Below are 15,676 nucleotides of genomic sequence, written 5' to 3' on the forward strand. Positions count from 1 at the left end.
TGGTTCCCATGGCTACAGTGAAGTTTGAGAGGCCTGTGGTATGCTCAGGGTGCTCACTGATTACAGGGTGCTATCACAAGCACTAGACAAGCATGGTCCATTGACTGCAGCAAATTGCATTAGCTGTGGGTGTAGTTCACAGACTTGCAGTTTTCCATGGCATGAGTAAGCACTGGCCTAGTAATGCTTCAGGGACATCACGTAGGAAGGAGGCAGCTGCCAAATTCCTCTGCTCCATGTTATGATGAGAGATATTTTCAGGGCATCTGACTCTGGAATCTGCAGCTTCTGGCCATGGTTCAGCCTGACAATTGTAATGTCTACTTGCATAAATGTTCTTGCTTTTAGTCTCTGTCCTGATAGACATAAGAACCAGTAAGAAAGGCCAATGTAGTAATCTCACCTGAATAGTAACATGATCCTATGGACACAGATCTATTAACTTCTGGAGGAAATAGAGAGCACTAAAAGACCGGTGCCCTTCTAGGCCTTCAGTGACACTTAACTGAGTTATTCAAAGATTGTTGTCATCCAGTAAGATAGGATATAAAGTAAAACTATGCTGCTGTCCAAAAGGTGTGTCAGAAAATGTTAAGGGGTCGTTTGTCTTCTGAGAGGCAATATGCCAAATCCATAATTTCTCCTGGGGTCACAGAATAAAATTATCCATATTATTTCTTTATTTCTGAATTTCAAAAGATAGGCTACTAGATTGCAAAAATTAATATTAGCTGTGACTCAGTTTAGAGGTTCTGAGGCTATTGACTAACCATGATTTGTGTTAGGGTGTGCATTGTGGTGCAGCTGGAGGGCCTTACACTTCTTTGCTCATGTTGTGAGTGAGCAGGTAGGAGGACAGGCAGGAGTTAGAGTCCATCCCAGCTTCCCCAGCAGTTACCAGTGTTCTGCCACCAAGTTCTAATGTCCATTGTTAACAGCATATCTTCTCTGCTGCTTTCTCCCCTTCAGAGCAGCAGTAGTCCTGCAGAGGTACAGTCAAGTGGGAATTAATGGGAGTTGTAATCTCTGTTTTTACAGAATGATTTCTTTACTTGCTGCTCATTTCCACACTACCTCACCTTAATTCTCACTTGAACTCTGCTCATAGTCTTTGTCTGCAGAGCTGCATGTAGGACAGTTCTGTGAACCTTTGGAAAGGAGGAATGTCTTTGAACTGAAAGCTTGAGCTTCATTGTCTTCTTCAAGCTCTGGACATGAGTACTTCCTGTGGCTTGTGAATCAATGCATAGCAGAGAGAACTGAAATTGTACAGAGAATGTTACTGTTCCTCACAAATGTTGAATGAAGCTGTGCTCATGTGAAGGGAGTAAGGAAGTGATAGAGACAAGGTAGGTTCTGTGTTTTGTGCCACATATCTTGTGGTGGATCAGACAGGAACCTGCACTTCTCCTTCCTCTGTGCCCCTTTCCCTCCTCACCTCTGATCAATTCTTTACACTGCCCATTGAGGCATTCAAAGAAATGAGCCAAACTAACTGATAAAATTTATGTTTTTCTTAGGATAGCAGGGGGGTTGCAGCTTCCAGGATTTTCATCCATTTGGATGGAACTCTTTTGAACTCCATTTAAGAGCAGGAATGTGCAATTTTGACTAAGCACTCTGGATTGGATAGTGAACTACCTTCTCTGTGCTGAGACACGGTCTTTTAAAGTATGTTAATTTGATTTTAGCAGCTGAAACAAAACAGCTGAAGAAGAACAGTTGAAGACTTTTACTTCCACCTTTCCTCCTCTGGTCCGTTATTGGGATCTTTCTGGGTTGAGCTAGGTGGTGATGTGGGAGTAAGATGGCACAAGTTGTCTTGATGTGTGACTATACATGTCATATACATACCTATTTGTTGATCGATCTATCTATCTATCTATCTATCCATGCTAAGGCAGGAGAGAGAGGTAGTTTGTGTCCCTTGCTTTGAAGCAATCTGGTGTTAATGCAGCATAATCCTTCCCCACAGCTTGAGGAAGAGCTGTGAGGAACAAACCATGGAAAAGGTGGTAGCCTTTGTCCTCAGGAATACCTTGCTCATGAAGTATTGCCAGACCATTTCCTGCTTCCTCCAGCATCTCTTTAAAACCTGGAGGGAAGCAAAGGAAAGTGTCTGGTGAACTTTGGAGATGAGAGCAGAGCTATAATGTGGTATGTGCTATTTCTTAGTGCCTAGGAGAGATGTGCAAATGGAAGGGAGGCAGCTGATGGGTATTCAGTCTTGACATGAGAAGCAGCTGCTGATTGTCTGCCAATCCAGAGAATATCTTTATTTTCCCATATTCAAATGTGTTTATACACCAGAGAGCATTGGGCATCTCAGCCAGGAGCTACTCCCATCCCTGAGAGGTGGGCTAGATCGCATAGCTTTGACTTCCAGCCTGTAAAGCTGACCCTTGCTACACTTGAAAGAGCACAGTGACCTTTTGAAACACCAAAAAAGCTGATGCTGTCTGGTTCAGAAAGCAGCAGTCTACCTCTATCAGAACAATAGTATCCCGGAACGTGCTGCCACCCACGTGCTCTTTGATCTGCTGAATTTCTGGAGAGCACTGTGGCTCAGATTGCAAAAAATGCTTTGCTTGGCTGATTAATGTCATGGTGAGTGAAACTCCATGTTCTGGAAACTTCCATTTTCCAGTGGCATTTGGAAATGAAATCTAAATGGATCAGGTCCAGAAAATGCAATCAGAAGTACTTTTGCTTGTTTCTCTGTAGTGTTGTCAGGTTCATTGGAGGGAGGGGTTAAAAACCCCCAAAAAACAATAAAACAAACCAAATTTGACTGAATGTTCCTAACAAAAATGGGAGGTGAGTTTGCAGAGATGGTTTTACAGGAAAAACAGAAGAAGTGTACAGTGAGATAACACCTTCAATTACAACAGATTCTCATACACACTTAGAAGAATGGCTCAAGAGGACATCAAACATCTGCTGATTTCTCTAGACTTCTCTACCCAGGTTTTATTTTTCTGGATATCTTTAGCATGGGTAACCTGTTGCTTGTGTTTTAGCTTCCCTTTGTTTCAGAGTTGCCTATGCCTTAAATCAAAATAATCTTGGAATTATTAAGTTAGTAATGGTGTATCATGGAGGGCATGTTGTGTTATAAAACATTTCAGGATAAAACTTGGTAAATACTAAGGCCCAGAAGGAAATCCCCTTCTTTTCAGCTTAGCTGAGCTTTGCAGTTTATTTGAATTATAGAGTTCAATCTTCAGTTAATTCAGCATCATTCCTTGTGTTAGCACTTGTTTTGAGTCAAGTTTTTCTGTTCTATCTCAGCTGTTGATTGAAATTGAAGAGAGAAATTACTTGGTTTGTTTTGAAGTAGGACACTTGGCATCACCCACAGGAATTGATGCTTAATTCACATCACAGTTGTTTCAACAATTTCAATTATTGCCTGTGTTTGATCAAGCACCACTTGACTTGTTATGCAGCAGATTATTGCTAGAGTATCCCATGTCCTTGTATAAAATAGACTGGCAGAGCCAAGTTTAGGATGTTTCTCGTTTCCTTACTTATTTGAGGGAGATCTCTGCTGATAATGTACATAATGTATTGCCTCTCTCTCCATGAGTAATACCAGATGCCAGGGTGCTCAGTCTATTCTATACTGATTTTTTTTAGAGAACAGATGTCCACACAGTGTATTTTCCTGGATCTGTTCTAATTTGAGAACTTGCTTCTTTAAAGAAATTTTTCTCAACTAGAGCCCTTAAACATTACTTTTGCTTTAAGGTGGTCTGCCTTTTGATAAAATCCAGGAACAGGAGGCAGAGCTGGGTTGTCTCTCTTGCTGTCATAGGTTGGTGACCTTTGCAGATTGTGTTAATAAAGTTTGCTGTGGAAGATTTCATAGAGGAGCTCAACTATTATGGTGTAACACAGCATTTTAGCATTTTGTACTCTTTGAAGACTGATGCTATTAAAAACTTCTTAATAAGAATTTTGGCTCTGCATGACTTCCCCATGACCAGCTTGCTTAACAACCTTTCTTCCCCAGCCTGGCAGCCACGTACCTGCTGAGTAATCTAAAGGCCAAGTTATTTCTGCAGTGCAAGTAGTCCCCATACTATCCAAGGCATATAGCTGACCTTTGCAGCTCTGTATGCCACTTCCTGGCAAAGGGTTTGCAACTGGACCTAGCACTTCTGTTGGCATGTAACCAGGAAGGGAATCCTGTCCACAGATCCATCGCTGTATTGACTTTGCAGAGCTGGCAGGAATAAAAAACCCCTGTGACAACATGTCAGGAAGAGGAGTAGGTAGAACTTCTCCTCATATACAGGATGTGGTTTATGATTTAAGAGATGCCCATGTCTTGAGATGCTTTTAAGAATACTTAGGAAAAGATTAAACTAGAAGGAAGATTTTTCTGCTTGATTTAATACAGAAGGAGTTAATTAAGGGGATTAATTCTAATTAATTAAATGAATTTATGTTGTCTTTACAGAGTTAAAATCTAAAACTGATACTGGTTGATGAAAGTGTTTTTGTGGAGTTTGTACTTTGCTTTGGTTTTCATTGTTGAATTTTTATATATTTTAGTTCACTTCTTTGTTAGAAACAAACACTTGACAGGCATTTAGGATATGTAATCCTTAGCATAAGACATAGGTTGACTAATGGAGAAGCTTCCAGGCTTGGCATACAAACACAAAGCAAATGCTTTAGACAAAGAATTAGGTGTCTTGAAAGCATGACAGTTTCTCATTTCAAACTGTGTTGACAGGTGGGCCCAAAGCCCTTGCAGAAGTTACTACCTCATCTTTAATCTTTGTACAGTTTGAGTTCACATACACATGGACTCATCCATATCCTCATGACTTATCTCTGTTTTGTTTTATGAATATATCAAAGGTTCACAAAGATAACAAGTTTTGTGTTACTGCTTTTTAAGGCTTTTTGGTGTCCCTGGATGACTTTTACATACTGGGCAGCGGCTTGGTAATGTTGCAGACTACCAACAGTGTTTATAATGAAACCCTCCTTAAGCAAGTGGTGCCTGAATCCTTGCTAGCTTGGCAGAGGGTCCGCATTGCCAACATGATGGCAAATGACGGCAAAACTTGGGCAGAGACCTTCTCCAACTGCAACTCTGGTAAGTACACCTGCATATGCATCTTAGGAAAAAATATGTGTTCCCTCTACCTCTTGTGCTTGTTTCCTTCCTTTGGCAGGACATGTAACTCTCTCTGTTCTCGTACCCAGGAACCTACAACAATCAGTACATGGTTCTAGACCTGAAGAAGGTCAAGCTGCAGAGGAGTCTTGATGATGGTGCATTGTACATCATTGAGCAGATCCCAACCCTTGTGGAGTATTCTGATCAAACAAATGTTCTCCGGAAAGGTAATAGCTCCTATAGTAGTTATGGGCTTAGGAAAACCGTCTCTTTATGTCAACTGAGAATTGTGTTTTGTACCAGGGAAGGGTTTGTTGAACACTAGTCCTGAGTTTAAAGTAAGGAAGCTTTGTGTGAGCAACCGTCAGCTTTGTGTGAGCATCCCTCTGCATCTGGATCAATTTCAATCTATTCATTTATCTGGTATGCTGTGGCAGCAATGCAGTAAGCATCTGTGTCTACTAGAAGCAGAGGAGGGAAAAATAGACTTTGTCTCTTTGTTTATCTGCATCCTTGCCTTTTTTCTGGTATTATTTTGCCCTGTTGTAGAGACCAGTGAGGGAAAATGTGAGATCTGTTTGGGACAGTACTAAATAACTGTGATGCTGTGGGCTACTCAAAACGATTGTTGAGTGGGTCACCCTGCAAGAAGATGAAATTTTGAATACCAAAGAAGTTCCATGTTAAATTCATCTCTTGAACTGTTCTGGATCTCTGCTTTCTGATAAATATTTGCTTTTTAAAAGGTTCTTTAATTCCCTAGCAAGATTAGCAAGAACTTGATGGAAAACAAACAAAAATCTTCAAGCAGAACACTCACGGTCAGGTTTAATTTCAAGTGTTTACTAGACACTTACAACATCAACAAAAAGCCTGAGCCTTAAGTGTGTCTTCTGCTTTGTGCCCCTTCCCCTAATCACATGCTGAGGGGATAAATTGATGAATTGCTCATCATCAAAATGATGAGAAATTTGTCTATGTTAGCAGCTGGGGTTGGTTCTCTTTGAAATTTTTCCTTGTGTCTAGCTTCTTGGAAAGTTCTGGCTTATTCCAGGCATTGTCACATTGTCAGTCTCTTTTGGCTTCCTTTGCCTTGGGCTTCTCAGTGCTGTGTTGTGCATGGGATGCAAAGAAGCTGATAGAGACCCTCTAGCTCTGGCGCTGGAAACATTGCAGCCCCAGCATGGCTCTGCTATACCTGTGCAGAGGGGCCAGGCTTGGCAGGTACCTTGCGTTCCTTTTCAGCAATGATTTTGGAGCAGCTGTGTGGCATTCTCTGTAGGACTGAGCCCAACTCCTGGGCTTGGGCACACAGTGACCACTTCTTCCCTCTGAGATGGTGTAGCTGCTCTGTTCTCAAAGGTGGGAGCATGTATTAGAGGTTACACAGTACTTCATACCTACAGTATGTCTTTTCCCAGATATCTAAGTGTACCTTGTGCATACTGGATAACAGAGCAGTCAGTCTCTGGGAATTTAAACATTAGGAGGACAGCCTTCAACACACAGGGTGAACTAAGCCCTGCCAAAGTGCAGTTGGAGACCTCAGCTGCTGTAAGCAGCAGATCTGAACTCCTCCGTGCCATGCAGGACACCAGACAAGTCCCATCAAGGCCCCTGCCCTGTTCCCAGGTGCTTGGAGCAGCTCGGGTGAAGGAGGTTTATCTTTCTCAAGAGCAATGCTGGCTTAAAGTCTTTGTAGAATAGCTGACCCTGGCAAGTTTCATCATTGCCATGTAGCAGGTGTCCCAAGATAATGCACTTTGGGCACGCTAGTTTGGTCAGAGTGAGTTTGCCACCAGCCTCTGCTTTTTAAGTCTCTTTGAAGCATAAACCTAGAAACAGCAGAGAATGAGAATTGAAATCTCAGGTGAACAAAACCAGTAAACCTTGCTGTAGTAAACCTTGTACTGAGGAAAAATGAAGCATTTCCTTATGCAGGCTTGAAAATTGAAAGATTTTTTTTCTTTATGGCTTCTGTCGTTTTTGTAGGGCAGTGCGGATGAGTTCTCAATACCAGGAATCTCTTACATTGCCCTTTCCCGGCAGAGGTGTCCGGGTGCTTTCTGTATATTGACAAAGAAAGCTCAGAAATCCTTTAGAGGAGGTGAGGGAGGGAAGCACTGTCTCAAGAGAAGGAATAGGTCACAGGAATAGGCTGCAGTTCATGTTTCTTGATGACGAATGAGTAGTATATCAAAAGCAACACATCAGAGCAAAGCCTGGGATCTGAGTTTTTCCACCATATGTGCAATATTCTTATTGCTCTGTCTCTCCATATTGCTGGTATCTTTTGTTCTCTAAGTGCAGAGGAGGAAAGCATTTTGATTCAGGGATTTTTTTGCTGCCTTCATGTCATCCCTTCCTTTCAACTTCACAGTCTCTCTTGACTTTTTTTTTGTCACTGCGCACTCTACCGGGTTTCACTGGCTTATAGCAGCCCTTGGGCAAAGCCTGGCTTAGGTTGACTGCTGCACTCTTTGCATGGGATTTGCAGTCTTGCAGAGCCTGAGACACAGAAGAGCTCTTGCTGGAGGAGAACTTTAATAGCTTTCTCTGTTTTAGCAATTTTAACAAGTTTTTCCAGGTGGGAGAAAGGGGTCATCTGTACACACTGCGTTCATGTGAGACAACAGCACCTTTTTGAATCACAGCTAAACCTTGCTGGTTTGGAAGCTGATGTATCCGTGTCCTCCAGCCTGCGTCGTTACAGGCTGGCAAGTTGCTCATTTCTGGAGGACGCCTGTATTACAACACAGCCTGTACACAACCTGTTTCCTTCAGGTAGGCTCTAGGTCACGTAAGCAAATGCCAGCAGACAGGAATACCCTGTCTTCCCTACCCTAGGCAGGACCCAAGCTGGTGAGGCCTCCATTTTAGACAGTGCTCCACTGCTTATGCTGTCTGCATATCCTTCAGGAAGTTTGGTTTGTATTTGTGTGTATTGCTCCCAGTGAGTTCCAGTTGATTTTCTTGAGCATCTTACACCAGCCTCCTCACACTGTGCTGGGCTGCTTTTATTATGTGGAGGCCTGCATTTACCAGTACCTAGATAGTAAATCTCTAAGCCAACTCCTGATGTGTGTGATTTGAGAATGAACCAACAAGGGAATGTTAGTGCTTTGGAGACAACTTGAAAGTGTGCTACTTTTGGGCCTAGCTCATGTTATATACTTGCTGCCTAAAAAATAGAAAAAATTAAATGTGAAAGTATAGTTATCTATTCTTATATATTCTAGGACTTCCTGTACCCAGATTCTGACTTGGAAGGTCTCCTGGCTCTTTACAAGAGCTTTCCACAGTGATCTTCTTTCAGGCAGTTTTGTTCAGGATTGCTTTTGGAAAAGTTAAAGCAAGGCTCTGCTCCGCTGATCAATCACTTCTTAATCTTCAAAGGCAGCTACTGCCAAATGTGCAGCAATCGCCCATTTTTCTTTATGGCTGTGTGTGCTGCACAAAGTGTGTGTGTGCTGGCCTGCCTCCTGTTCACCCCAAGTGTCTGTGGTCTCCGTGTGTTTGTGAGTCTTTGTGTCAGTCCCTCCCTGACCTCTCAGCATGCTGTGTTGTTCTGCTTTGGTGAGATGGGAAGGGGGCAAAACCGGAGCCACTTGAGGCCTCTCACTGTGAAGTTTGGTGGAGGTAAATGATTGTGCAGTCCTTTAAGGTTCAGCAGGAAAACCTCTGCCAGAGGGCTGTGGCCATGCTGCATGTTCAGGCTCCTGCAAGTCTGATCTCAGCTGTTTTGCAGGATGAGTCCTGAGGCTGGAAGTCTGGGGGCGGGTTGCCTGGGTACGCAGTCTCCACTGGTGTTCCGCTGGGAGTCGACCCTGGTCTTGCCAGTGACTGTTGCCTTATTGTGTTCAAACCAGTTTTCTGTGTTGTTCCTCGACATGCTGCTGAGGCAAGGCAACATGGAAGATTATTTATTTTCTTTTCTGATACAAGCAAGAGCATCCAGCTTTTCCAAGTGATTAACAGATTGGAGTTTGTCTCTGGCAGGTTACTGGCCTTCATACAATATCCCTTTCCATGAAAAGATTTACAATCTCAGTGGTTATGCATCATACGTTGTCAAGTACGGCATGGATTTCTCCTATGAGCTTGCTCCAAGAGCCAAAATCTTCCGTCGAGACCAGGGCAAGGTGACCAACTTGGAAAGCATGAAGTACATCATGAGATACAACAGTAAGACACGTTTATGTGCTGTGGAGCTGATCTTAATAAGCAGAGTTACTTTTATTTCTTGGATTATAGTGGGAAGCTGCAGCCTCACATACAGATCAGTTATATTGTCCTAAATGCAGAATACACACAAAGCAAAAATGTTACACAAGCTTACTTTGGAGGTAGGAAATGGGGCTTAAGTTGTTCTAACAAGAGCAAGGCCCCTTGGACTTGTTATTTGACTTTTCCAGAAAGCTTCTAACTCCAAGAGAGAGTACTCCAAGAGACCTCATGGATTGCTGTCACCTAATACATCTACAGCCTGTCAATCTTGAAAACTTTAAAATCCTAATCAACAGTTAGATGTGATCAGACCAGAGAATTTAGTGTAAAACTTAAGGTTTTTATCCATGTTCAGGCAAATGGTCTTGTGCAGGTGGGATAGAGTTAATTTTCTTAGTGGTTAATACAGTACTGTGTTTTGGATTTAGTATGACAATAATGTTGATAGTTCAAGTATTATTTAAACTCAGGTGTTTTACTTGTTGATAAGTCAAGGACTTTTCAGTTTCCCATGCTCTGCCAGCGAGCAGATGCAAAGAAGCTGGCAGAGCAAGGCTAGGACATCAGACCTGAAGTGGCCAAAGGGATATTCAATACCATTGAACCTCATACTTACTGTGTAAACTGTGGGAATTGGCTGGAAGGGGCTGATCCCTGCTCAGGGATGGGCATTGCATTGGTCAGCAGGTGGTGAGCAATTGTATTGTGAATCACTTCTTTCTCTAAGGGTTTTTTCTCTTGCCCTCCCTCTCCTTTTTAATTCTTATTATTAACAATTCACTTATTGAAATTGTTGTTATCTCAACCCATGGTTTTTACCTTTTTCCAATTCTTCTCCCCATCCCATGAGGGTTAGGGCTTGGAGGGATGTGGATGAGCAGTTGTGTAGTACTTAGTTGCCAGCAGGGGTTGAACCAGGACAGTAGGTAATGCTCTGTTGTTTTTTCCTGACAGGGCTCTCCTTAACTGGATTAAACCCAGCTTAATTAACTTCTGGCTAAGCCCATCTCAGAGTATTGATAGCTTTAGATGCTATATTTTTATTCCCAATTATAGGGAGCTTGCTGATTACTGGACTTGAGGTTTGGGAGGCCTCTCCCAGGGTGGGGTGTCATTCCTGTCTGGGCTGTGAGTAGCAGCATGCTCGTAGACGCTGAGCTCACCACCTTCCCCTCCTGGCTTGCAGTTACTGCAGTGGGTGTTCAAAGGTTTTGCTTCTCTACACTTATTTTAATCCAGAACAGGAAAACAAAGGCTCTTGTTGCTGCATTTCCCCCTCTCTCTCTCCCTGCCTGCCTCCCCAACCTGCCACTTCCCTTTCTCTTCTGCTTTTCTCTCCTGACAAAGTTTGTACAAGCTTTTGTCATGTGGAATTTCATCAGGTGGAATTGCAGATATTTGTGGTTAGAGGTTGGCAGTGGTGCCCCTGGGATGCAGAAGTAGCTGTATGGTCTTGAATTAGGAGCTTATCTACTTAATGTCCTGTAGCTGGTACCTAGGGAGAACCACAAAAGCAATGTGAGAGTGCAGTTATCCAGTTTTTAGTGGCTCCAGTACTTGGCATCAGCTTTTTGTGAGTGGGCTAACTTTTTTTTCTTTTCTTCTGCTCTTCCCACCACATTTCACCCCAGACTATCAGCATGATCCTTATGCTGAACACAATCCTTGCAACACCATTTGCTGCCGGGAAGACCTGAATCCTTCTATACCAGTGCCTGCAGGCTGCTATGACTCCAAGGTAAATTACCTCAGTTCCAATATCTGCTGAATGTTGGCTGCAGCCTGTTTGTGCTCCTGTCACACCTGTAGCATGCTTCCCCGCACCAGGCCAAGCATGGCCAGGCATGTCTGTTCCCTCTTTTCATGCTGTCCCAGTGCTTGGGCACCTCCTCAGATGAGAATTCTCTGCAGAGTCTCATTTCCTGTCCCTGACATCAGTCCTGGCACAGTGGCACAGGATACAGGGGGAGGTATATGAAACAACTTAATCCATGGGAGCTTGTGGTGTTCAGGAGTTAAACCCCAAAGCCTTACAGCAGGAAATGAGTCTTCAGTCCTGTTCATTAGAACTCTGTGGGTGCCTCCCAGAGCCCACAGGAAAGGGGTTGCAGTCTCACTTTAGGTTTACAAAAGCCTGGCTCTCTAGTAAGCCACCCTACTCTGGGGCTCCACCTCTCTGCAAAACTGCTTTCTGAAAAGTTTGGTGAAGATCTCTTTGCATTTTAGGGGTATGTGGGAAAATCCTTAGACCCACTGTCCCGGAGAAAACAGCATTTATTTTAGGCAGGTTATGTGATGTTTTCACCCCGAAGAGCAATGCCCAAGTTAGCAGCTGTGTTGAAAAGTTGTACAGTGTTTTATCCTGTGGGGTCCAGCCTGCTGCATTTTTGGATTACTAGTTTGGTTGCTAGGATGGAACTGGGGAGGCTATTTTGGTGTCTCCAGTGCTGTGTCCAGCCAGCTCTGTGTTGCAGTGGACAGTAGTGGGAGACTCCCAGAGCTGGGTAATACAAGAGGAATGCAGAGAATGGCTTTGTAGAGGGGTCTGGTAAGGCAGTGGTCAATGCCTGCAGCAGTGCCTTAGCCAGCACAGTTAGACAAGGGGAATGGGCTGGGCTGGAGGTGGAATGGGAGACCTAAGAGGGGAAAGAAATAACCCAGAGCACAGGCCAAACCTGTTCTAGTTATAAACCCTACCAACACATTTAGTGTCTGAGTTTGGGAAGATGGAGCAGGCTTGGGACCTCTTTGGAGACCATGAAGGAGCAGTGCAGAGCCTGGGTAGCAATATTAACTCTGCTGCCTTTCTCCATTCCTGACATGCCCCAGGGGATGGCCCAAGTGCTCAACATGCAGCAGAACTTAGTGCAGACCCCTCATCCGCCTGCTGCAGCCCGATAAAATCAGGGAGGGCTGTCCTTGAGGGCAGGTGCTCTGGCTCTTCCAGCCTGGCAAGGGCCAAGTGTGGGCTTGTGGTTTGCTGGTGCCCTTTAGCACTGGCTGCTGCGTGACTGGAGATGCCTCTGCGCAGGGGAGGAATTGCTGCCTGTGTGTGTTTCCCTCTGCTCTCTTCCCTCACCTTATAATCAAATCTCCCGGAGCTGCTCCTGCTGGCTGGGATGGGGATGTGCCAAGCCTCACGCTGCCCTTTTGCCCCGGGTTCCTGTCCTTTGTTCCAGGTGTCGGATTTCCGCCTGGCTGCAGCGTTCACGGCCTCGGCCATCAATGGCCCTCCGGTGCAGGGCGGTCTGCCGGTCTTCAGCTGGAGACGCTTCAACGGCACGCGGCACCAGGGCCTGCCTGAGTCCTACAACTTCGGTTTTGTCACCATGAGGCCCATCCTGTAAAACCAGTGCCAACATCCACAAGTGGATTTTTTTTAAATGGAAATTTTATTTCTTGTGTAATAAATCGACCTGGATGTCCGCATCCCTGTGCCTTATACCTCCCATCCCATGTCCTGCCTGCTACGCACTTTGTACTGATATTGGCTGCTTCTCTGCAGCCCAAAGCATGTTCCTTTCTTCTGAGCTGTTTCAGTGGCCCTTCCTCTGACTGGGATTGATGAGAAGCAGGTGGCAGAGCTTTCTGTTGATCTGAGCCATCATCACAGCTGTTCCCAGAGCAGGAGTGAGGAGCAATGCCACCTGTGAGAATGATCTGTTTCTGGGTAGTAGCTGGGCCAAACCAGGTTGCTGCTTTGGGCTGTGCTGGCCTTACCTCAATGCTGGCTTGATGTCTGCCTTTTGTTTGAGTAGGGTGCTGCAAGTTGCTTCCCATCAAGCACGTGTTCTCTGTGGCAGATCAGTCTGTTCTGTACAGGATGTGACTTTCAGTGGCACTGTCAAGACTTCCTTTGTGTGGCCAGAGCAGCTGGCAATGTCAGGCTGCAAAAGAGGGTGAAGGGAAGTGGTCTGATGCTTTGGAAATGCCTCCAACCCAGGCTGCAGGGACAGAAATGTAATGCAATGGATCTCTTACAAGGGATCTCTCTCTTGGAATGGATCAGCCCATGCATCTTTGTCTGCTCTCTCAGCTGTGGGGCCAGGGCTACTCTTAGCTACCTGTGTTTACACCAAGGAGTTGAATCACTAGGCTGTTTTGTGCTAGATGTTCTATGTGTAATTAAGTAAAACAAAATAAACAACTCTTTCCTCATGTCCTTGATGGTCCAAGCTAAATAGTGCACAGCACTGCCCTGTGTTATGAAGGTGAAGAATGATGAGCAGTGTGAGGTTTTAATGAAGCCTCTAGTGTTTAGCTTGTGTGATGGGGAAGGGAGCAAGTTACTGGGTGAGGTTCTAGCTAAATATTTGGCTGTCACTGTAAGGGTGAGTTTTGCCAAGGGAAGAGGGACACCTGAAGTTACAGCAAAGCTGTTGATGATGAAAAATTCATGAAGGGACTGAAGTGATTTGTTTGCTGAGGTAGGAGGTAGGTGTGAGATACTGTGTGCAGAGACCTCCTCCATGTGGTGGTGGAGCCACTGCCAGATTGGATTGACCTGGATTGAACAGGCTGCAGCAGGCATTAAGGAGGACACTGAAGGAATGGATCTGGGTCATGAAGAGTGCTGCAAGGATCTGAGCTGCCAGCAAGCAGAGGACCAAGAATCAGCTGCTTTGAAACTGTAAGCACAGGAGGATGGCTTGATTTCACTGTCACTCCTAGACAATGCAGCAATACTGCAGGATGAATTTACTGCTTTTTCACATAGTTTTATATAAAAATACAACTGGAGAAGTACTGTTTAAAAGTTGGTCCCCAGGGACCAGGAAATTGTCGATGGATTGCTGCAGTGAAGAGTGTTGTTGGCGCAGGACACAGCTAGATGCTTCCACCTGCAGGGAGTGGAGCTGTGTGGCACTTGTGATGTGCCCATGACATGACAATATGCAGTGGAAATGGCAGCTCTGCCTTTCTCTCACCTTGAGCCTCCTACCTTGTTTTGTGCTCCAACCCAGAGTTGTGGGAAATCAGAGCTCTTCTTTTGAGAGTGCCTTTCTGTAAGTATTTACACCAATGGGACCTTGGGAGCCTTAGAACTCCAATCTGTGTGACTGTGGCTACTTGTTGCCTTTGGTTGTGCTGCTAAAGGCCATTGCATTCCTCTGGCTGTGCTGTCCTTTGTGCTTCCTTTGTTGCCAGGCCAGTCTGGGCTGATCTGCCAGTCCTGACCACAGCAGCTGGGTCCAGCTCCTCTTCCCTGCACAGCTGCATCAGTGACCAGACGAGGCTTTGATAGCATTGCATGGCCCTGTAGGCGGCTGCGAAAGAACTGACAGACAGCTACATGAAGTTTAAATACGTCTTAAAGTATCTTATTTCCTTCTGCAGATGCCACTTGGAATAAAAAAAAAGAAGGTATGCTCTAAGCAGAGGATTTGTGGCAGAAGTTGCCACCTTTTTCATACCCTGCTTTCAGGTTTTTTCCAAGTCCTGTGGCTTCTAACTCTTCAGGTTTCCAGGTCTGGCTGAAGAGGGACTTGGTGGGGAGATGGAAGTGGGAGGCTGTAGTGGTAAATCTCTCTTGCCATTATGAAAAAATACTCTTCAGTCAATGCCTAGAGGAAATGACTCCTCTCAGCAGGACCATCAAAATTGTCACATGGAATACAAGCTTTCACATGTTTTACCATCCCCTTTTTCTGAAATTCAGTTTCAAACCTGCCCCTCCTGGTTCTAGTGGTCATACCCTGCACAGCCTCAGCTCTAACAGGGGCCATGGACTGTCACAGCAGGAGACACCTGGGCATGGTACCAGTGCCTGCCCAGGCCAGGCTGCACTTCAGGGAGAAACCAACAGCATTCCTTTGGCAGTGTCCTGGTGCTGTGCTGCTAGCTCAGATTTGCTTCTCAGCTGACTGCTGGGGTTTTTTCAGTTTCCTTACTAGAAGCATCAGTGGTGTGCAGAAATGGACTGTGCTCTGGGGCTGTAGCACTTTCCAGACCTTCCACGGAGTGTGTGCCAGAGCTGCTCTGCAGTAAACAGCGAGTGTTATGCACGTTCACATTCTCACTTCGCTCTACTTTAGCAGGAACTGCAATTACAGCAGTGGCTGAGCAGAGTCGTTATGCTGTATTTGATGATAAAACATAGGTTCTGCACTATGTGCAGTACGTATACTTGTAGCTTAAATAGGCAGTTTGAGAAACTCGGGACTTTCAAGTGGGATTGTGCTGAGGCATCACTTCACAAGAGTCCATCATCTTCTGGTCAGTGACTTGAAGCAAATTTTAGTAGGTGCATGGAAACTAATTATTAGCATCACAAATTAATTATATGCCCTCCAAGTACAGGCTCAGCACTAA

At 44.7% G+C, this 15,676-nt stretch overlaps 1 protein-coding gene across 1 annotated transcript in view; it reads left to right on the forward strand.

Annotated features, from left to right (window-relative positions):
• The window catches only part of PLBD1 (phospholipase B domain containing 1), a 44,231-nt gene extending 28,834 nt beyond the window's left edge, over positions 1–15,397 (forward strand). The window contains exons 7-11 of the mRNA XM_030960726.1: positions 4,913–5,113; positions 5,224–5,364; positions 9,137–9,322; positions 10,996–11,102; positions 12,544–15,397. Of these exons, the coding sequence (XP_030816586.1) occupies positions 4,913–5,113; positions 5,224–5,364; positions 9,137–9,322; positions 10,996–11,102; positions 12,544–12,711 (803 nt within the window). The 3' untranslated portion in view covers positions 12,712–15,397. The remainder of the gene's footprint in view (positions 1–4,912; positions 5,114–5,223; positions 5,365–9,136; positions 9,323–10,995; positions 11,103–12,543) is intronic.
• The last annotated feature ends 279 nt before the right edge of the window (positions 15,398–15,676 follow it).

This window comes from Camarhynchus parvulus, chromosome 1A, assembly GCF_901933205.1.
Source record: "Camarhynchus parvulus chromosome 1A, STF_HiC, whole genome shotgun sequence".
In the NCBI taxonomy this organism is placed as follows: Eukaryota; Metazoa; Chordata; class Aves; order Passeriformes; family Thraupidae; genus Camarhynchus; species Camarhynchus parvulus.